The sequence below is a fragment of the Hydra vulgaris genome, chromosome 13 (genome assembly GCF_038396675.1).
Source record: "Hydra vulgaris chromosome 13, alternate assembly HydraT2T_AEP".
NCBI classification, from domain to species: domain Eukaryota; kingdom Metazoa; phylum Cnidaria; class Hydrozoa; order Anthoathecata; family Hydridae; genus Hydra; species Hydra vulgaris.
In genome coordinates, this window is record NC_088932.1 from 48,165,351 (window position 1) to 48,189,454 (window position 24,104).

At 28.0% G+C, this 24,104-nt stretch overlaps 1 protein-coding gene across 1 annotated transcript; it reads right to left on the reverse strand.

Annotated features, from left to right (window-relative positions):
- Positions 1–18,328: 18,328 nt before the first annotated feature.
- LOC105845567 (GTP-binding protein Di-Ras1) lies at positions 18,329–19,478 on the reverse strand. Its single transcript, XM_065816427.1, has one exon. The coding sequence runs from the start codon at positions 19,209–19,211 to the stop codon at positions 18,390–18,392; it is 822 nt and encodes a 273-aa protein (XP_065672499.1). The 5' UTR covers positions 19,212–19,478; the 3' UTR covers positions 18,329–18,389.
- Positions 19,479–24,104: the final 4,626 nt, after the last annotated feature.

Sequence of the window (24,104 nt, forward strand, 5' to 3'; positions counted from 1 at the left end):
ATATATATATATATATATATATATATATATATACATACTGATAACGTTTCTGATAACGAAATGTCGAACTTTTATTTTCTTCTAGTTTATTTAGTCTATTTCTTTTAACAAGTAGCAATTTAAGGGTAGCTCTTTCTCTATACTTTAGATCTGGATTAATAAATACTTTATTTTTATATGCTTCGATTTTATTTAATTCTCTAGCAACACTTAAAACTTGTTTCTGATGAATTAACTAGTTCAATAACTAGTGGTCCTGGTTTTTTTTATCCCAACTGTTTAACCCAAAATGTGTAAAAATATTCAATTTTTATATTATTTTTAGTATACCCACTCCTACTATAAACTTGTTCATTAATCGGTATTTTTTTCTCCCTAGGACAGATACAGGTAACGTGGATACCAACTTTACAATCAAACGGAAAGTGTTGCTCAGAACAAATCGAACTCATATATGTACAATCAACCAAGTCAAACAATTTGTCAATGATGAAATTAAATTTTTATTTTTTAACTTTATTTGCACTATTTTGAGAAATCAGACAAACTTTGCGCTAACGATCTTTAAGTCTTGTTATTAAATTATGTTTTAAACTTACTTAAAAGTTACAGGAGGCTTAAATAAAAACTGGCCATTAGCCATTTTTCTGAAAGTTTAAATTAATATCCTGGATCAACTCAAATTATTATAGTTTTTTGTTCCAGCAGCCATTTTATATTTAGTTATACTTTTTATCTCGTAATTTTAAAAATTTATTCAGTTATGTAATATATATCAATTTATGTTTTAAATAAAAAGATTACAACATCAATATTGATAAAAAAAATATAATCCTTTTAACTATTCTTATATATCCTGTTAAATATTCTTATAAAACTATTCTTATATAAAAAATAAAATACATTAAGAATTAAAAGTATACAGTAGCATAGTCATAAATAAAAAGAAACGAAGAGCAATCCTAGCTCCAACCTTTTTTATCCATCAAGTCTCTCTTTGTTTACTAAAAATATTATAAAATAACTTGTACACCAAATGTTTAAAAATGGTATTTGAAAATAAAGTTTCCATTTAGCCATTCGAAAAGTGATTTAATAAAATATATGAGTTGAAGTTATTACACTCAAAACTCGGAAAAAGCCCTCTTTTAATTATTCTGTAAATCAAAATTTTTGAAACAGTTTTAACAACTTAATGTATTATGCTTATCTTGTATTAATTTCTCTAGATAGTTTTACTGTAAAGCTTCTATAATAAGTTTATTGTAGAGCTGATTTAAGTCTAAAAATGTTCAAATTGACCCTGGTGGTTTAAACTTATTTAAATTTTTTGATAGTTCTGAATTTGATATGTTGAACGTCACCATTTTTTTAATAATGCCAATCGTAAATCTGATTTTTCAAGTTTTGACCCGAGTATGACACACCCTAAAGTATATATCAAGAAGTTTTCTTTAAACAAAAAAATGGTTTGGAATGAGTGTATTAATCGGGAAAATTGATTAAACAGATAGCATGTTTCTTAGGTTTAAGAATACATACAATACATGAATTGTGGTTTAACAATATAAACAACTCATAAAAGTTTAAAATATCTTTTAATAAGTTTTAAAAGTTAGGATGTAGATGTTAAAAATAAATACATTACTTATACTTCGTATGACCTAGCATCTGAAGAAATGACAGTTAAAACAGAAAATGAGAATATCTTAATTGGTAGCATATATCACCCACCAAATGCTACAGTACTTACAAATCAAATATAGCAACAAAAAAAAAGTGTTGGTTGCAACAAATATTCAGGTTTACTCTTCAATTACCCAAGTATAAAACGGAATGATGAGAATATCCAAATGGTCTCAAAGAATGATTGACAGACGCAAACATTTTTGGACAATTTAAATGACAACTTTTTGACTCAAAACGTCACAAAACCAACATTTAATTCAGGCACACTGTCAAAAGGCAATACCTTAGATTTAATTTTAACCGATACAACAGAGCGTATCTCAACTATAGGCTATAACCTTCCGTTTTACCGCAAATTAAATAATGCCCATCAGATATTGTATTGGAATTGCATCTTAAAAAAACCAACTACATCAAAAACTTCCTATAGGAAATCAAAGTTTAACTACAAAGCCGGAAACTATCAAGAAACAAAAAATTCGTTCCATAATATAAAATGATCACATCTTTCTCAAATAAAAACGTTGATGAATGTTACAAAATCTTTGTAAATAAATATCGCGAATTACCTAACTGTTATATACCTATAAAAAATTATAAACGCATAGCTTTAAAACCATGGATTGACAAAAAAAATGAAAACGAAAAAGAATATGTGAAACATCAAAAAAGATCCCAAATTATTTTACAGTTATGTTAATTCTAACAAAAAAGTAAAAGGAGGAACAGCTTCAATGTCTGATGAATATAATAATGCTGTAACAAATAGAGAATCTATAGCAAATATTTTAAACACTAGTTTCAATTCAGTTGTTAATGAAGATAAGCATAACATACCAAATATGCTGCAGAAGACTAAAATTATTCTAGAAGTAGATATAAACAATATAACAACTCGCCATACTGTTGAAAAAAAATTAGATGTTTACAAAGCTGTTGGAGTAGATGGGATATATACAGTGCCGGATTAAGGAAAACTGGGGCCCTAGGCACTAAAACTTTTAAGGGCCCCATTTTTGCATTATAAGTTATTTTTGTAGGATTATTGAGTAATAAGGTACGTACATTCATTAATGTAAATGTTTACCAATGCACATAAGCCTTTTCTTCATAAATCTAAAAAATTATGTGATAAATCTGGTATTTATTATTTTTTAAAACATACTACTTTTTTTTTTTAAGCATATTTTACATATCTTTTTTTACGTTTAAAACAACTTATAAAGCATATCACAATTTACGAAATTGACACTGTTATAATCTTTTTATCCTATATCTTTTTTTCGATAAAATTGTTTATTATATCATCAAAATCGATCTTGCGAAGAATGTTTGATTCGATAGACATCAAGCTCAGCATGTCTAATCTCTCCTGAAGCATGGTACTTCTTTGCTCATTTTTAATTCGTTTTATTTTTGAAAACGAGCGCTCCGCAAAACAATTTGTAACCATAAGTGTTAAAAAAATGCGAAGAGCAACTTCGACATTTGGAAAAACTTATGCAAGGTTGTCATGAACCAAAGTTTCGTAAATTTCAGAATAAGAGAACTGAGCTTTTATACAAATTTTAACTTGAAGTCGTTCGAATAAAGATCAACCAATTTAGAAACCTTCTATCAATAGTCATTTTCTAAAAGTTCAAAGTTAGCCAAAAAAGAAAACATCTCCGCAACCTCTAAGTAAACTTTGTTCGCTCATTAATCTCTCTTAAGCCTATAAATAACTACTACAAACCCGTTGATACAAAAATTATCTCGAGCAGCTAATATCACGTATTTGGGCATGAAGTTCTTTAGGTGTTTTTTCATCAATACCTGGCAAAATTGATTTTGCGTTGTTTTCAAATTCATCAAAGAATAGAGGACATTTTTTTTTGTTCTTTTTTACAATATCTATGATACAGATACAAATAATATAAAAAAAGAAAACTTAACTTAAGTCAAGATATTGTTAAGAAATAAAAAATAAAAATAAATATAAAGACCGCGGATACTCAAAGAAGACCATCAGGTCTTCACAGAAAAACCGCTATTATAGAAATTAGAGCGTTTTTTTTTTGTTTTTTTCCTTTTGTTATGGTGTTTACGGCTTTTTTTTTTTTTTTTTTTTTTTTTTTTTTTTGTTATTCACCTCCTCAAGGCCAAGAAGGCCACTACAGATGAGGAGGCTACTTAATAGTGGTAATAACCCTCTCTCAACTCTATAACTCCGAAACACGAACTTTGACAAACAAGGCCGCTGCGCGGAGAAACAAGTTGAGCGCGGTACTACCAGGGACGTGGTGGGGATCGAACTCGGAGCCTCTTGCTTGTAAAGCAAGCGCTTTACCACTACACCACTACCGCATACCACTACGGCTTGCATCAATCTAATTATTGTCTTCCAAACAGCTGACTTATGCAAACAATAATGTCCATAGTTTTCCAGATAAATCTCTTGCGCACACTGAATCTAATTATGTCGAAAATAATCACTGAATCTTTTTAATCGCTATATATTATTCATTATATATCCATATAGCCATATGATGGTTATCGCTGTATGTTATGCCAAATTACCAAATTTCTGTTTCGCTTCTGACAACAAAAACGCTAAACCACTGCCAAATATATAAATTACCGTTTAGGCTTCTGACGACAAAAACGCCAAGCCACTGCCAAAGGATGGTTCACCTCCAAATCTAGCCTACATACATATATTAACAGATACGCGTACATCCATTCCTTTTTTTTCTTTTTCCTATATATATATATATATTTGATTTTTTTTTTGAATTTTTTATTTTTTTATTGTTATTTTCAATGTTTTTATTCTTATTATTTATTTATTTTTGTTCAATATTTTTTTGAAATAATATAATAATTATTATAAATTGAAATAAAAATAAACATACAATATTACAATAGAAGAGTTCTAAAACTTAAAAACTAAAACATGTTAAATAATTCTCTAAAATTAAACATAATTGCCTGTTGATAAAAATAAATAAATAAAAAAGAATATGCATTAAATATATAGATATACTAATATACTAATATAGGGATTTTTAAAAATTCAAAAGTAGATTAGTATATTTTCAGTAGAAAAAATAAGTTTTTTAAGATTTTGTTTAAAAGAATCAAAATTATATTCTTGAGAAAAATCTTTAGAAGTATTTATTCCATAAAAATGGTCCACAAAATGAAATAAAAAATTTTCTAAAATTAGTTTGAGAAAATGGTTGTCGAATTAAATTATCGTTCCTTAAAATAAATTTATTTCCATCTCTTTGTGAATACACGTCACGAAAAGAAACGAGGTCTTGCATTTATACATAAACAAAGAATATTAAAAACATTTAACTCATATTTATTGAGTGCTTTCATATCATATAAAAGAGGCTTAGCGTGAGTAAAACGGTTCTTGAAATTTTTATAGCGTGCTACATGCTTTTGTTGCCGATAGAGAGGTTTAAGTTTGCTTTTATAAGTGCTACCCCAAGCAATGTTTGCATAGTTAACATGGCAATGAATTAACGAACAATATAATTGAATTAAGGTATGTTTATCAAGAAAGTTTCTCATTTTGTATAAGATGCCTATACTCTTTGAAATTTTACTGTACAAGTTAGCAATATGGCTTTTCCATGTAAGATTTTCATCGATATATACAACTAAAGATCTTGTCACTAGAACTCTTTTAATAATTATGTTATCGATGAAAAGAAAGTGTAAGTTGCTAAGCAACGAGTGCTTTTTACTATAAGGATGAAAAAAAATCCATTTAGTTTTATCAATATTTAATTATAGTTTGTTTAATTTAAATCATTCGGAAATTTTGGCTAGTTCAATGTTCATGTTGCTAAAAAGAGTAAGAAGTTTTTATGAGAAAGAAATAAGTTAGAATTATCAGCAAACATAATTGTCATTAGGTTAGAAGCTTTTGGTTGATCATTAATATATATTAGAAATAGGAGGGGTCCTAATATGGATCCTTGAGGAACTTCACATGAAATATTTAACAAATAAGGTGATACGTTATCATCCGCATAAACAAAATGTTTCCGATTATTTAGGTAACTTTTTCGCCAAATTAATATATTTCCAGTAATTCCATACCACTCCAACTTCTTAAAAAGAATTTTGTGATCAATAGTATCAAAAGCTTTTGCCAAGTCAATGAAAACACCTAAAGTAAATTGAGAATTTTCAAACGAGTCAGATATATTTTTTGTAAATTGTAAAATGGCATGTTCAGTGGAATTGTTTTTTTGGAATCCATATTGATTGCTGTATAATAAGTTGTTTATAGTAAGATGATTATAAATTTTGTTGTACAAAATTCTTTCTAAAACTTTAGAGAATACAGAAAATAGTGAAATTGGACGATAGTTACTTATATTCTCAATGTCATCACCTTTTAATATTGGTACGACTTTTGCTAATTTTTGAGCTTGTGGAAAACTTCCCTGTTTAATTGATATTGAAAAAATCTTAAAGAGTATATCTTCTAAAACATCAAATGAACTTATAATGATGTTGCCGTTAATACCATCATGGCCTACTGCTCTGTTAGATTTTAACATTTTAAAGGCATTTTCAAACTCTTCAAAAGATAGTTCAAAAGAGTTCAAGTAAGAGTTTAGAGGAAAACATAGATCATTCATTAAACTGTTAGCTATAGGAATTCTTTTCGCAAGATTTGGTCCTACAAACACAAAATGTTTATTAAAATCTTCCGTAATTTGTATTTTATCATATAAAAGTTCATTATTATGTTTAAACATGCTTGCCAAAAGAGTGAGATGTACATTTTTTGCTGCCGGTAATTTCTCTTATTATAAACCAAGTTTATCGTATTGTTTATATATAATTTTATTTTCATTTGTTTTACATTTAATTAATGTATAACTTTTGTTTAAGATTTTGAAGACTTTCGCAAACCCTTTGTAATCCAAGGCGATTTAATACTTATAGCTTTGAGATTTAAATTAACTTCAGGGAAATTAGTGTCGCAAATATCATAGAAAGTTTAAAAAAAGGACTTATAAACTAAGTTTGTATCACCAGAGGTGTTAATAATGCTCTAACCAATTAGAGATAATTCTTCTTTAAAAGATTCAAAGCTTTCATTTGTAAAAATGCGCCCTTTTAAAAACTCGTTTTTCATTAGGAAGTAATTTATTATCTATATTTATAGAAAAAAAAATAGGAAAATGATCAGATATGCCATTTTTAAATATGCCTTTATTTAAGGGTTCTTAAGGATTTTAAGGATTTTTTAAGGGTTTATTAAGGATTTTTAAGGAGAACTGTTTCGCTGGCATTTGCGTGAGCCTCCTAACGCGTTTTTGATAATGATTTGAGTACTTTTTTGTTTTTGATGTGTTATTTTAAGACATCCCATCGATGCGTCGAATTTGAAAAATAGGTATACAATAGTTGCACGATAGAAAAAAATTCAGATGCAAACAAGCAGCATTGTACAAAAGTATGTCCAACTAAGTTAAACGAATGCGTAGCACATGTCATATATACCGCATTCTCATTGAGATTGTACATTATCGCTTGCATCCCTCTGTATACTCCCGACATATTTGCGGCATTGTCGTAAGACTAAACTCTACAATATTCAAAACCTAAGTGACAAGTTTCGCCTAAACATTTTAAAACCTGTTCTGCCATTACCGCATCGACGTGACTTTTTATAATAAATAGTGTTAAAAATCGTTCGACTGACTTTCTGTACTTCGGCAAAACGTGTCGAAGAACTTTACTCTGTTGGTCAATGTGATCAATGTATGGAGTTGAACCGACTGAAACACTAAAATAGCGAGCGACTAAAATATCTTGTAAAATGTGAGATCGCACTTTTTCTGCCATTCTTTTTGATAAGTAAGGTGGATTTCCTTTACCTTTATCCACATATGTTGCAATGTGATTTTTTAAAAATGGGTCAAACAAAGCCATAAGTTCTAGTAAACCCAAATAATTCCTATTATCTGGAACACCAAAATGCTCGTTTGTTCCGCGAAAAAGTAAATCTCGTTCAGATAACGTTATAATGACAGATATTAGATGTTTCAATACTTCTTTCCAGTAATTTTAAAACACAAGAGAGCTTTGTTCTTTTGTGTTTTAAAATATATTTCAACAAATATATGTCCACATTCATTTTCTGTGAAGAGATCCATTTTCATGTTGATGTATTTGAAAACACTCTTCCAATCATCAAGTTCATCGCTAGTGAGTTTGTTTGATTTTTCTTTAGACACTAAAAGTTTACAAGGGAAAGAGTACACACAACCAGTTATGGGGGTAATAAATGAGCCATTCTCACAAAAACCTTTCGCCATTTTCTTTTTTCCAATAAAATTTGCTCTCTAAAATGTGAACAATACCGTGTTTTTGATTCTGCATTGAAAAATCTACGAGAACACTTAAACGGTTCGGAATGATTTTGACACTCATGTGGCCCGCTGTTAATCCAAAAACTGACGTCATCTTTAATAAAATTGCCCCACTTTCCAGAATCTGTTGAACGACAGTCCTTCTCAATAGTAGATCCATTTCTGAAAGTAAGAGGATCAGATCTAACTATGTGTTGCTCAAGATTATTTGAACAGCTATCATTCTGAGGGTTTGATTTATTTTGATGAGCAGGAGAATCGCTGCTGTTGAAATGATAAATTTATCTGTTTGTGATCAAACCTGCAAATTTACTAACACTGCTATAAATATTTATTTCAAAATGTTTAGAATTTGATGAAACTTACAATAAGTAGCAATTAATTTCATTACGAAAAGTTTCAATTTTTTCTCAGGGTGATAGAAATAGGGAAACAGGCCCATGAAAAAATAAAGTTAGTTAATGAACTTTTCGCATGCAGTTTAAAAATTTGAATTAAGAAAAATAAACAATATAAAATAAATTCTTAACAATACTAAGGATAAAATAAAAAACAAAAAAAAATTATGATAGCAGTAGCAGTAATAACAGTGAAGTAAATAAATTTCAAAGTATTTATTAAATAACTAGCTTAATATTTATTTACTTAAAATTGTTTATTAAATTATTAATAAATTTCAAAGTATACTTTGAAATTTATTTACTTCACTTTTCTTAAACATTCTGGAAGTTTTCAAGTCTCTACAGATGAGAGCGAAGAAGACTTAAAGATACACTGCTTAATTGCAGGATTACCTTGCACAGAAATATTTTAAGTATTTTTATAAATAAATTTAAAAAAAAATAAATGTAAATGTTTAAATCGCATTATTTGCATTTTTAAATAATTCACAATGAAATATTGAATTAAATTATTATTTAAAATAAAAAATATGTTTTTAAAATTTTTGGCGGCCCCTAGGCCATGGCCTATTCAGGTCAATGGGGTAATTCAGCACTGGATATATATGTCTTAAGTAAATCTCAGTACTCTCTGTGAACCATTAAATTTAACATGTATAAAATCGTTGACTAAGAAACAATTACCTGAACTCTGGAAATCAAATATAACCCCAATTTTTAAAAAAGGTTATACAAACAATGCATATAATTACAGGCCGATCTCATTGACCTCTATCCGCGTTCTCTTCTACTGCAACTACGGCCATTAACTCTCTTTTGCGCTTGGCGGTAATGCGAACAGGCCTGACTTGCAAAACAGTAATAGTCATTCGGTTAACAACATTGGAATGAGTAAAGTTGACATGCTTTTTGAGCATGACTTGGGAGGCAAAATATAGGTTACAGTGCTTGCAGATTTTCTGAGACAAACTTGATTGCACAGAGGGACAAAACAGGTTGTAAAGAGGAGGTTTGAATGATTTAAATGATCGAGGAATGGTGCTCTGAACATTGGAAGCGATAAGAAAAAATACTGAAGGAAAACAGTTCTTGCTGGCGATGTCTGAAATGGATACAGCTTTCAAACCATCTTCTGACTGGCTGATTGGAATAGGTGGAGGCAGAAATCGACCAGGAATAACATGGAAGTAAGAGCTTCTTTTCAAAGCGCAACATCTGGGATCTTCACATTTCACAATTTGCGTGAAATATTGACTGGTGCGCACATGAGAGGCAAACCAGTCTTGATCCTTTGATAAGAGATGATGGACGTTGAGCTCCGTCTTTTTGTCTGGATCGATATACTCGGCCACCGTTGGAAACTGGTCAATCATCAGACCTGAAAAGACCGAGGCACAGCTCTTTCAAGCAAATTCAAAGTTTTTTTTTCTCCAAAAGAAGATCCACTGTCCTGCCTTAAATATAAGTCGCAATGCATATAATTAACTCCTTAAGCCTTGTATCTATATTGTATTTTGATAAACAGTTGATATTAAAAATGAATTTGAATACCTTTAGAGTCTAGATGAGGTCTACAATGATCGTGAGATAGGATCAATCCCGCCAACTCTTTACTCAGTGGAGCCATCCTTCTCTCGGCTCGATTGAAAGCACTCCGTCCTGGCGCATTTATCATGATAAATAAGGCATCCAAATCATTTGTAAGGAAATGATGAATTGCTGTAAACAAAATAGATATTTAAATTAGAAGAAACATAACTGTATTGATGGATCGCAATAAAAAATTTGAAAAGAAGGCTATACCAGTTTCGATAACTTTAGCGTATCGTGGATTTTCATCTGGTCCACCATCAACACTGAAAACAACCACTGGCTTGACCAACTTGGTCAAAGGATCTTTTGTGATAGAATCAAACTCTGGCAGAGTCAAAAGTCGTTCAAAGTCCAATCTGTGAGCATACGCTGTCGATGATGAATGCTTATCAGATCGAATAGCAACATAAGTGGGACCGGAATAGGAAACTGCGTCAGATTTTTCAAGCCCGTCTGGTTTGATTGCAATACCTGCGTAGACGGACGGAATGAGTTTGTGCTTTGCAGCGATAAACCAATCATGATCAGGAAGAGAAGCTCGATATTCCATATGCATCAATATATGAGCTTGTTTGTTGGCAGCGGTGATTCCAATAGGGATCCGAGCTTTATCGTCTTGACTTATAAAGCACACATCCTTGGGGCCCAAAAAAGAGCAAACTTCTTCCACATTCTTTATAGTTGCTGTACAAAATGGACCATCCACGTGACTTGAATGGAGGTCAGTTTGAGCCCGCATCAACTTAACTGGAACCGTGTGGACGTGTCTCTTTCCTTCAAGCGAATCGCTCCGTTTTGGCAGCAAACGAGTATATGAAGCACTTCTGCTAAGATTGTAACCTCTCTTTTCGAGCTCAGCACCAAGCTCATCCAAAGATTTGAGGCTCTTTAGAAGTAATTAAAGAATAATCAGTGAATAAGTTCAAAGGCAGAAAAGTTATATTGAGACCTAATATAGTACATTAGAATTATTTATTATCTAAAGTTGTACTCTCACCCTATACAGTTCAGATTGTCTTTTCTCGTGGGCAGCAGATCTATGTTCAGCAAGTTGAATGATGACACGCAATACCTTAGATTGTTCTACCTCCATAGTAGGGCGACCGATTCCGTCACGTACTTTAAGAGCTTTTTTCACTTCCGGGTGGTTAGCGAACACCTACAGTACCGAAAGAACTATACAAATAAGTTAATGTTCATTTTCTACAATATTATTATTGTAACTTATTATTATATGATGCGATAAATATTACCTGGTTCATGACACTTTTCTTTTCAGCCCTTGATCTTTGTTTTGACTTCATATTGCCAATTAACCTGTTTGGATTACTCGTAAGCTCCTGAACATTGGCCTTCTTCTTTTTAATGGTTTCTTCTTCAGCATCGGTCCATAAGCCACTTCTTTTTCTGCTCTTCATAGCAACTATTTCTTGATTCAAAACAATAATCTCTGCTTTGATTTTGTCTTGAACATGAGTCTTGGCCTTCTTCGTCTCAATTTGAACTGTGCTCAGGATGTCGTGTCGAGAGGCATCTGACGTGGTATCAACGACATCTATTGGCTCATTAAATTGATCTGAAAAATGCTGGAACTCTAAGGAGGAAGAACTGGCATGGGAAGGAACAGATTGCTTGGTTGTTCGATGGGCCCAAAATGACATTAAAGAACCTTTTTGTTTCAAGACCATTGAGGTATATTTTTGGATCAAAGTCTTTACTTGAACCTCCAAGTCTTGCTTTTCCTTGATCTCATTCCATATTTTGTGGACTTTTTTTTGACTATCGGCTTTTTTCTCGAATGGATGAGCATTATTGTAAAATTTTATAAGCGAATTTAGAAGACTATTTCTATCCATCTTTTAATATACAACAATGATCATTTACAAAATTAAAAAATAACAAAAAATAAACAAAAAATTTTCAATAATATTCACAAATAAAAATGTGTCACCCACACACACACAAACATTTAGTCACGAAAAGTATAGAGTTTTCATAATAAATGACAATATTAAAATAAGAAAGTAAATCATGTCAAGCAAACACATATAATCCTTCAAAAATAATAAAATTTAAAAAATATTCTTTTTTCTTTCTTCAAAACTGGAGCAATTTTTACATTTTATTTTAATTCTTTTTAATTACCTTCCATTCTCGAATGTTTATTTTCTTTTAACTTTGGTTTTTTGTCTTTCCTTTTTCTTATCTCAATTTTTTCTTTTGTTTTAATTGGTTTTTAATTTTTTTTAGTTTTTGCTTCTTTATTTCTTTCTTTTTCTTTTCTCCATTCTCTTTATTTTTATTTTATTTTATTATCTTTTTATTATCTTCCTTTATTTTAAATTTATTTATAAAATTCGTTACAAAAAAGCATCCGCCATTCCGGAAGTCTCCGCACTGACTTTGAATGAATTTCTGAATCTTTGAAATTCTATCTTATTAACACAAATACTGTAAAAAGTAAAGATGTGTTTTTTCCCGTCAATTTCCTTTTGAACAATCATTTGTAATATTCGCTTTAGACAATCATTATTAATTGCTACGCAAGCAATTCCCTTTGGACAAATGTTTGTAAAACTCTATTTAAAATCATATATGATATTATATCCTATCATATATATATATATATATATATATATATATATATATATATATATATATATATATATATATATATATATATATATATATATATATATATATATACCATATATGATATTATATCCTATCCTCATATATGATATTATATCATATCCTTGGGGACGAATTACGCAAAAAGAATTTGCACGAAAACCCGTAGCGATCAACTAATGATACGTATGATACGAGAAACTACCAAGGGTTGAGCAATATATAATTAATTGTAATATATTCAATATATTTTTTATACAAAAATAAAATTTAAATAAATATCAAAATTAATTTCTTTCCTATATTACGATAGATAAAAGTATAACATTCCCTTACGGTAACTCCATCAAAACACATGTTTATATAAAAAAAATTATATATAGTGACGTCCTTTTCTGATGACCCCTCCCCCTCCCCTTTGTCCTTTTTTGTCCTTTTAATCTGGACCCCCTCCCCCCCCTATTTGCATGACGTCCTTTATGGATGGCCCCTAGGTAGAATACGTGGAAATCTTATTCAACATTTTAAAATTTAAAATGGCCATGATAAAAATCATCAAAAGAATAGTATTTACGACAACACAAATTCAAACGGAAAAAACCTTTTAGCATAAATACCTTGCTATACTTGCATACTAATATCACTTCTTCCAAAATCGAGTTGTAAATGCATGGAACAACATACCATCTGAAGTAATAAAAGCTGCTTCAATAAATAACTTTAAAAATAAACTAGACAAATCTATATCTTTCAGAAACTATTTGTTAAAACATAAACAAAAAACTGAGCTGTTACAGTGAAATATCTACAGTTATTGCACTTTGCAACTGTTAACACCATTTGTTACAGCTATACCTTATTATATATATTATTTATATAACTTTAAAAAAACTATATATTATTTGCATGCGCTAAAATAAAATTGAGTTTACTTAGAACTTGTGCTTTCTTACTGTGCAAATGAAGTTTTAAGATTGCTTATAATTTCAATATTACTACTTGCTTACGAACCGTCTGGCATAAACTGGCCACCATTGTCTCAGTTATAGACTAACTTCTTTCCATCAATTTTTTTCTCTATAAAAAAATACTTACAAAAATTGTTACAAATAAACTTTAAGATTTTTTATTACATAGTTAGTGCAATAAAATAAAAAATCAATATTTTGCACGGATTGTAGAAGCTCTTCAAAAAAATATTTATAAAGTTATAAAGTATTTTTATAACTTTAATCAAAAAAAAGTATAGCAACATTTTTGCATATGCAATACATTTTGGCAAGAAAGTATTATTATAATGCTATCAAAATTGTTATGATAAAATGTTATGATAAAAATATAAAGACAGTTCATAAAAAACAACTATATCTGAGTGTAATATAACAACACTCATCCTGCAATACATACGTGTCTAGCAACTGGTGATCAAAAATATTTCTTGGAAAGCATATCGTTAAATTTTCTTCTACAACAACTCTGAATACATGTAAGTGAGCAGAGTACTTATTAAAAATAAGAAGCTTATCACAAAATACCCAGTAAAGACAGAATCTTATGATGTGATAGATTTTAAAAAATAAAAGTATTTCTTTAGCATGTAATAATGTTAAAACAACTGTATTGCGAACATGATATTGGAGTCCATTTATTGCCAAACTGGTAATAAATGGAATCCAATATCATTTAATAAATGGAATCCAATTTCAAATGTAATAAAACAAATATTAAAAGTTTTCTTGTTTTTTTTTCAAGAAATCTAATGATGTGATCTCCAAACATTCCCAACTGGTAGCATTTTGCAAAAGAGTAAGCAACATTTTTAAAATTTTTAGTTGAAAAAGCCAATTTTTTGAAATACAAATGTTTTGCTTCAAAAAAAATACATCATAAACAACGCAATGGCCCATAATCATTAATAAGTCAAATAATGAAGCATAAAATGAAATTTGGAAGTAAAAATATTGTGAAAAAGTTTCGTTAAGTTTTGGAAAAAATGCTCCGCTAAAAACTGCAGATACGGTAGTACAGGTTTAGAAATTTTTGGTGCAAACACATAATCAGCCACTGTAAACTTCTCTGTAAATGGTACAACCAATATTTATTACACATTGGTATGTCCTAATAATAAATGGTAACAATTATAACATACAATATTTTTGTGAAGCTGATCCAATAAAATTAATAGAGATAGCAAAACGTAAGACAAAATTTTTTTATATATTATCCTTTTACCATATTTCATCCTTTTCAATTAACTTATTAAGCAGAGGTAAAGTTGGAATGTATTGAAAAGTTTCTTGAACCTTTTTATTATTGTCATTAATTAAAGTTGTATTGTCAAAAGCATTTCCAATATTAGTGCAATAGACACGCGAGAAGAAAAACAAAATAGAGTTTGAATGAAAAACCCGTAATTAGGGTTCTTCTAAATACAAAGAACCTTATCGCAAATCAGTAATTTGAACAAAAAGTTTTTAAGAACCATACAACTTCGCAAAGAAACTGTTAGTTCATTGGAGAACCCAAAATAACGTAATGAACCTTTAGGCACTTCAAAGAACTCTCAAAGAACCTTTAAGAATCATTAATATTTACAGTGTATGCTGATCTTTTTACACTTGCAAAACCTTTTTTAATGAAATGAAACTATCAAATTTATTTGAACTCAATATATTTAAAATTTACTTTTTGTATATTTATGGAGAAATGATCTATCCCGTACCATTATTAAAAAAAATTTTAAAATGAAACCTCACAACAAATACAATATGAGAAACATAAATTTTTTAAATGAGTCGTTTTGTCACACAAAAACTAATCAATTTTATATTGTTTTTTGTTTACTTTACCTATGGATTAATAATATTTTACGGAGCTTTAATAAATCTTAAAAAATGTATTCTTTCAGTTGATAATATACTCTATACTTATTAATGTTACGAAAATTGTAATACAAATTAGATTTTAGTACTTTATTTTATATTAAATTATACTTGGTCTGTTTACTTTATAAGGTTCTGACGACATGACCTTCTGACGACAAGATCTTATGATCTCCTTTCAGATCTTAGTTAATGTTCCATTGTTAACAGTTTATGTACATGTACATCTATACATTTGCATGTGAATATTTATAAATGTGCATGAGATTTTTCTTATTTCAATTATATTAAATTAAATTTTATACCTATTTTATTTGTAACACTATAAATATGTGATGTTAATTAATATGTCACAGTGCAATTATATATATGCCATTATATAATTTATAAATTATATTATTCATATATTATATATATTCACACACACACACACACACACACACACACGCACGCACGCACGCACGCACGCACAATATAAATATATATATATATATATATATATATATATATATATATTTATATATATATATATATATATATATATATATATATATATATATTTATATATATTAAATGTTGACATCAATAGAGTTTAATTGCATATATACTTTAAAACGAAACTTCTATAACGGTTTTTTAATATATTGATGATGAGGGTATTAATATTCCCTAGTAATATCGTAAAAATAAATATATTCTTAACAAACAGAGTTAAACCCATTAAAACAAGTTTTATTTTAAACTTTAATATTTTAATATTAAAGTTTAATATTTTAATATATATATATATATATATATATATATATACATATATATATATATATATATATATATATATATATATATATATATATATATATATATATATATATATATATATATATATATATATATATATATATATATATATATATATATATATATATATATATATATGTAAATTATGTTAGTGTATTTTACAAATAGAGTGCTCAATGTTCTTAAAGAACAGAGCAATAAATTCAATTAGTAAAAAACATATATATATATATATATTTATATATATATATATATATATATATATATATATATATATATATATATATATATATATATGTGTGTGTGTGTGTGTGTGTGTGTGTGCGTGCGTGTGTGTGTACGTGTGCGTTCGTGTGCGTGTGCGTGCGTGCGTGTGTGTGTGTGTGTGTGTGTGTGTGTGTGTGTGTGTGTGTGTGTGTGTGTGTGTGTGTGTGTGTGTGTGTGTGTGTGTGTGTGTGTATATGTATATATAAAATTTTGTTTACGTTATAACGTAAGAAAAAAAAAATTATATGCGGCTGTGCTAGATGATCCAATGAGTTTATGAATATATTGTAAACAGTAGTTTTTTTTAATAATTTATTTAATCATTTGTTATCAGATTGTTTATATTTATAAATAAATAAAATATTTTTTAGTGATTTTGTAGTTCAATATATGTTTGATACAAATTTGATGAAGTCTTGTATAATTATTAATAACTTTTAGCGATTATAGTAAATTAATGCCTAGCATTACTGGTGAATCTGGTTTCTGCAGAGAGATAGCAATGATGAATAAATACAACAAAGCCGAAAAAATTAACATTTTTAAGACATACTTACTACAACTCTGCGATGACATTTGGTAGTTGTCTTTATTTAGATTGAAACAGTTATTCACGATTATTACTAAGGTTTGTTACTTTTATTAATAAAACAATGTATCTTAATAATAAAAGCACTTTTTACTGGTTTCTGCTGTAACTAAAATTTGTCTAGGAAAAGTTTGCGGTCGGTTTCGGAATTTGTTGCTTTAAATTACTATATTACAACATTCATATCTTAAGTAACAGATAATTTTGTTGTTGTTGTATAATGTTATGTTATATAATCTTATTTAAAAAAAAAGAAGAAATAACACGGCACCGTTGGAAAACCTTTTAAATAATTTTTTGCCTTTTGTTTCAATATAACTTAGTTAATAACTTACTAAATTATTAATTTTCGGTTTCGGTATCGTGTGTCAGTTGTGTGAATTTAAGGTTCCGGCAACGGAATAAGAAAATTACTAAAAAAAAAAAAAAAAAAAACTTGGTTGGATTTCTTTTTTTGCATAATTTCAATGCCGATTGATCAATTTAGAAATGTCATTACAAATTCAATTTCATTACAATTTTAAAATTTAATGCAATTTTAAAAACATTTAAACATTTTTTTGCAAATTTAAATTTATCGTAAGAGAACATTAAATAAAAAAAGTTTGTTGAGTGAAATAAATAATTATACTAATCATGTTAAATGTGCTTTTCACTATAATCGTTTTTATTTGATCTTTTAAATAAACTGCTACTTTTTTATATTACGTTTGTCAAAACATTTCAAATTTGTAACTTACTTTATTTTATTTTATATATTTTATTTTATATATTTATGACATTCTATATCGTCATTTATGGCGTTCTATATTGGTTCTAATTACTGATATTACATTTTGTTCGGCTTTTAAACATTATTGCAACTAAAGACCACTAAATATTAGTCAAAACGTGTATTTTTACAAATGCTTTAAATAAAAAAAATTTAAAACTTTGACATATATGTATATATATATATATATATATATATATATATATATATATATATATATATATATATATATATATATATATATATATAAACATGCATGTCCGTATGCGTGTGTTTGCATACGCGTAGGTTTTTGTGCGTGAGTGAGTTTATACGTCTGTGGTAAAAATTTTTAAAACTAAACAAAACAATAAATACATTTAAAAGAATAATAATAACTTAGAACTTTGAAAACCGCAAACAACAGCACCATGAAACTAAATTTTTATATTTGGATTTAGAGAGTTTTTGAACTAAAATTTGCATATCTTGAGAACTGGGGGGTAAGCTTTCAACTAACCCATTTAAAGCGTTTTCAAAAGCAAGATGTACGTTAATGTTTAGCTTAGATGATGTAACTACGTGTGTGCATTTTTCTTTGATATCTGAAAGGAACCCTGTCAAGCTAACTTTGAATGAGTCACAAGTGAGATTTTGGTTTTCTAAAACTATAGTTTCAGCGTCTGTATCAATTGAAGGAGAGTATGCAACGTTTTGATGGCTATTGCCGATTTCACATACTAAAGATTGGTGGCAAAGATAAGCGCATTTGTTACTTTTATCGTCAAAGTTAGAATCTCCTTCTAAAGTGGTGTCGTATTTTGTACCGACAACAGAAACAGTAACCTCGCGGTCGCTTGTTTTTACTTTTAAGAATCGTTCGTACAAAAGTTTCATTTCTTTAATTGAACTTTCATTGCCAACTTCATAAACAAACATAACGCTATCAGCTTTAGATAAATATAAGTTTTGCATGGCTGGAAAATCCCAGGAGCCGGTTAAATCTATTATACCAAGGTTAATGAACTGGTTTTGATGGTTATAAGATTTAAGATGAAAATTTTCAACAGTTGGAGTGTAAGTATCAGTAAAAGTGTCTTTCAACCAACGGTTTACAAGAGATGTTTTTCCTACTTTTGATTTTCCTAATAACATTAAAAGAATTACATCCTTCTGTGTAGAAACGCGAATTGCATTTCGACGCCTTTTACCATGTTCCATATGTGTTTAGTTTCCTGTTCTTTAAAAAAAAAAAAAAGCCAAAAAACAAACAAACAAACTATTAATTGTACTGTTTTTAAATTTTCTTCAAATAAAAAATTGCAATATACAAATTTCGGCGCCAAAAGAGTAATTTAGTTTGCATTCGATTTTTATGCGATTTTATCAAGTTTATCGGTAATTTTATTCTTAAGCTGTTATGTTTAGCACGATAAAAAAAATTAACTACGTTGATTTGCTTGCGATAAAAATTTATTAAAAACAATGTACTCTATTTAAATTCAATAAAAATAAAAAATAAAAATTTCAACATTAAAGTTATCATTATTAATATTTATATAAGTGAAAATGTGAAAAGAGGCGGAACAGCTGTAAAACTTTTTATACGATATATTCTTCAAATATAAATTCAACAAACTGAACTTTAAAAAAGAAAATAGAAAAAGAAAAAAGAAAAAGAACAACAAAAGTCTACAGTAAAGTTTTTGTTGTTTTGATTGAGTAAGTTTTGTTTAGATTTACATCTATTTTACGAACTTTAAGTTCAAGTTTCATAACAAGATACAAAGATGCAAATTATTGCCAGTTTTACTAATTAAACGTTCTCTTACAATTTTATGGAGTTGGTAGAAAAAACTTCAAAAATTAAAAATCAATTTGACAATCTAAAAACTTACTTTATTAAACTAAATGTATTTGAAACGATCGTATTTGAATCAAAAATCACTAATAGAAAAGTAAAGAACTTTTTTTATGAGAAAAATGTAACATTTAAATTTTTTTTAAAAAAAACGTTCTGAGGAGTCTTTTATACCGACTGATGAGTCTTTTGCCCCCAAAGATCTCCATCAAAAAATTCAGATAAAACGTGAATTATTAACTACATTTGCTAACTATTATAGATCCTAAAATACGGGATTAATAAAAAATACAACTCGGTGAAGTATTTACACTTTACAAACTAGTTTTGGGTTAATGAAAACTGAAGAGCTAAATATACTTAAGAGAAAAACTCCAACCGGTCGGAAAGAATAAAATCTATTATTAAGTTTTAAATTTTTTAATTAAATCTATCATTTAAGTTATAATTTTTTAACAAAAATTTATTAATCATAATATTTACCATACCATATATATATGGTACCATATATATATGGTATGGTAAATATTATGATTAATAAATTTTTGTTAAAAAATTATAACTTAAATGTTTATTATATTATTTATAGTTAAAATATTTTATTAAATGAAAATTTTTTTGATGCTGCATACTTTATTAATTATTATATATACTTTACAGTTAAAATTTTTTGTATTTATTTAATGTTTAGTTTTGTAGTTAAAAATTTTATGTTGTTATGTATTTGATTTTGTAGTTAAAAATTTTTAATATATTATAACAAGAAAATTTGAAATACTGTTTTTTTTTCTTAAAAAGTTATAGAAAAAGTACGTCAATTTTTAAAGAACTTAATTTGAAAAAAAAATAGAACTGTCTAGTCTTTTTAAAGTCTTTATTTACTTTGACGTAATACTGAACTTGACTAAATGAAAAATATAACAACAAGATGAGATGAGGTGAGACTAAATTTATTTTTTTTAAATAATATTTACATGATATTTACAATTTTAAAGCTAAAAACTTGAGAAAGAGGGGTAAAAATTGCACAAGTTTATACCTGTAAAAGAGCAACAAAAAAAAAAACTAAAGCGGTTTCTCTACTTTTTACACCTTTAAAAATTTATTATTATCATTACTTTGGATGCTTGAATGTCTCTTTGTAGTTTCAACATTTTATAATGGTTTTTTTTTAGTCTATGGCTCAGGCAGTGCTCGAAGCAACTAAATAGTTTTATATAACATCAAAATACCATTTCGCTAAATCATTGTTATATTAAGATAAAAGTTATGTTAAGTATTGTTATATTAAGTAGAAAATGTTACATTAAGTAAAAAGATTGTTATATTAAGTAAAAAGATCTATATTTTACAGAAAGGTGACCGGATGGTATCATGTCGCATCCTATTATACGTTGAGCTCGGCTTAGGGTATAAATAGTAAAATTTAAAGTAATATTAACAAAAGCGGGGAAAGAAGATGACTTTTGTATACAAATGTTATATAACGGATACGTAAGTTACTGAGGTTCTATGTAAGTTATGTTACATAAGTGATTGAGGTATACCTTAGATGAGAAAAGATTTTTGTGTTTTGTGTGTGCATGAGTCTTCATGTGTGAAAAATCTTTTTCAAGTTTTGTAAACTTCAAAAGCTCAAGAAGGTTTTTAGATTAATTATATTTTCTTGAAGAAGTTTCTTGAACGTGTAAGAAATTATAAATAGCTAAACCATCATATTGCCTTTTTTTTTTTTATGAAGTTAAAATGGTTTTAAAAAAAATTTAAACTTTAAAAGATTGTTAAACGTTGGTAGTAGTTTTTAAATTAAATCATTGCTTTATTTTCCTTGAATTCAAATTCATGGCCACAATTCAGTCTTTAAATACAAATCATTAGGTTTCGTGTTTGGATGGCTTCGACCCTACTTTAACTCTTTCTTTAAAACTTTTGCATTTAATTAAAGATTTAAATGGTTCGAGTCTGTGTTAGCTAATTATTGTATTAGCTAACTAGTGGGGTTCTTTTAAACAACCCAACATAAAAATCAAAAATCCATATTAACATCTTAAGATCGTCTCAACAGAAAAGAAAACAACTTTAATACAATAACATAATCCTGTAAATAATATAAAATACTTGATTTATTATTTATAAATTTATAAAGTTGTTTTATGATGTTAAACAATCAAATCATAATTGAATTCTTTCTTAAGTATGACACAAACATAAAACTTAAAAGCAAAATTTTTCTAAATTTTTCTGTGCAAAATCTTTTACAAATAATAGTTTTTACCAAACGTCATTATTGATTCTTAGAAAAAGTATAAGGAGAACGATTTGACTTCTGTGTTGTTAGTGATGACGGTTATCTGTCATAGCTATTCGTAGTGGTTGTTTGTATAAATAGCAGGCCTCCCGTTCGCGGGGCTAGCCCGTTTACCGAGATCTCGACGTATTTTACATTGCGTTCATTTTTTCCAACTACTCGACTGGTTAATTTATCACATAATGGGATTGTCCATAAACTACGTAAAGTAAACTTTCACAATAAACAAAACAAAAAAGTTAAAAATTTTTCCTTCGCAGAGTCTTAATTTAAATACTAAAATCAAAACAACCGATTAAGTTTAACGAAAATCGCCGCGTAAAAGAGGTTAATATCCCCTACTTCTGTTTTTTAAATATATTTTGTGTTTCGTAATTTATGGACAATCCCTAAGCACAAAACAAGCGAGTGCCTATGGGATTAATCACAACACTTTTGTAAGCCAAAAATTTGCCTAAATTTTGCCAATGTTTTACTAAATTTCAAAGATACACAAAGCCGTATTCCCTATTCCCTTGCGCATAAAAACTTACGCAATTTTTAAGTTTTTATGTAAGTTTTTACTTACGTAGAATTTTTCACAACATTTTTTGACAAAATGCTCAGCAAACTTTAAACAAAAAAGTTACGTTTACTATTAACTGATTTCCATTTGGCGTAAGTTACAAGTTATTTAAGGGATTGTCCATAAATTACGCAACGCTAAATTTCACTAATAAACAAAACACAAATGATCAAAAGTTTTCCATCGCAGAGTCTTAAATTAAATAAAAAATCAAAATAGCTCCGCGTACAAGTACTTTAGATCGCCTACTTGCGTTGCGTAATTTATGGACGATCCCTAATTAATAAAATGGCGCTTGTATTATTAAGATTCATTTCGTATTTTTTTGTCCAATATTGACCTGCTAGAAATCTAAATGATATATTTATTATAATTGTATTGTTGAAATAACATAATTTTATGGTTTTTTTTAATTTTTATTAATTTGTATATTCTATGCACACATATATTCTGTATATGTGTGTGTATATTACTAAACACTATATAACAGTATATAAAAGGGCAGGTCGAATAACAACTTTTTTTTGAAACCTTGTGTTTGGCATTATGGAGATATTTTCTAAACGATTCAAAAATACATTCTGAAAAAGTTTATCAAATAAAACAGTTCCTTCATGAGCGATTTTAGCTTTTAAGAAGTGTCCAGAGGCTTTCCACGCAACATTTACTGCGACGTTTCCGATATTGTAAACAAGTTATAACTTCAGGACATAATTATTTGACATATAAAAATATAAATGAGACAAAAAACTGACTCCATAGTCATGGCAAAATAAAGAAAAACAAAATAAAATACCCGCCATTAAACTTTAACTTTATTTTTAAGTTATTATCATTTAAGATATTATCATTTTAAAAATATTCTTTAGCTAAGATTCTCAAAATATTAGAGAATACTAAAAGATATTCTTAATTATTTTGCAGCACAAAGTGTAAAAAAAATAATTACATTTTGTCTGCAAAACTTGTTTCCAAGACTGGTTGTATTGTTTTTGGAAAAAAAACCCGTGATAAACATATTGTGCAAAAATGTAAACAAAAATTACATTTTTGTTTACATTTTGTAAATAAGTAATTTACAAAATGTAAACAAAAATGTAATTTTAAAACGCCAAATAAAAACCTTGGCAACAACTTTAGTGGTCTTGTAACTAACTTGTAGTTAGATAAATACGAGGCTCAAAAATAATCTTTTTTAATTTATTATCTCATGGTCACGTTTACAACGTCATGGATGGAAAAACTAAAAGTTTATTATGAATTTTTACTTACTTTATATAATATGTACTTGTAGCATAAAGTTCCGTTGCTTTGTGCTAACATTTTTGCACAATATGTTTATCACGGTTTTTTTTTCCAAAAATAATACAACCAGTCTTG

What these genes read in the sequence shown, in the direction of transcription:
- LOC105845567 (XM_065816427.1), bottom strand. Translation starts at nt 19,211, where the DNA reads ATGGAACATGGTAAAAGGCGTCGAAATGCAATTCGCGTTTCTACACAG.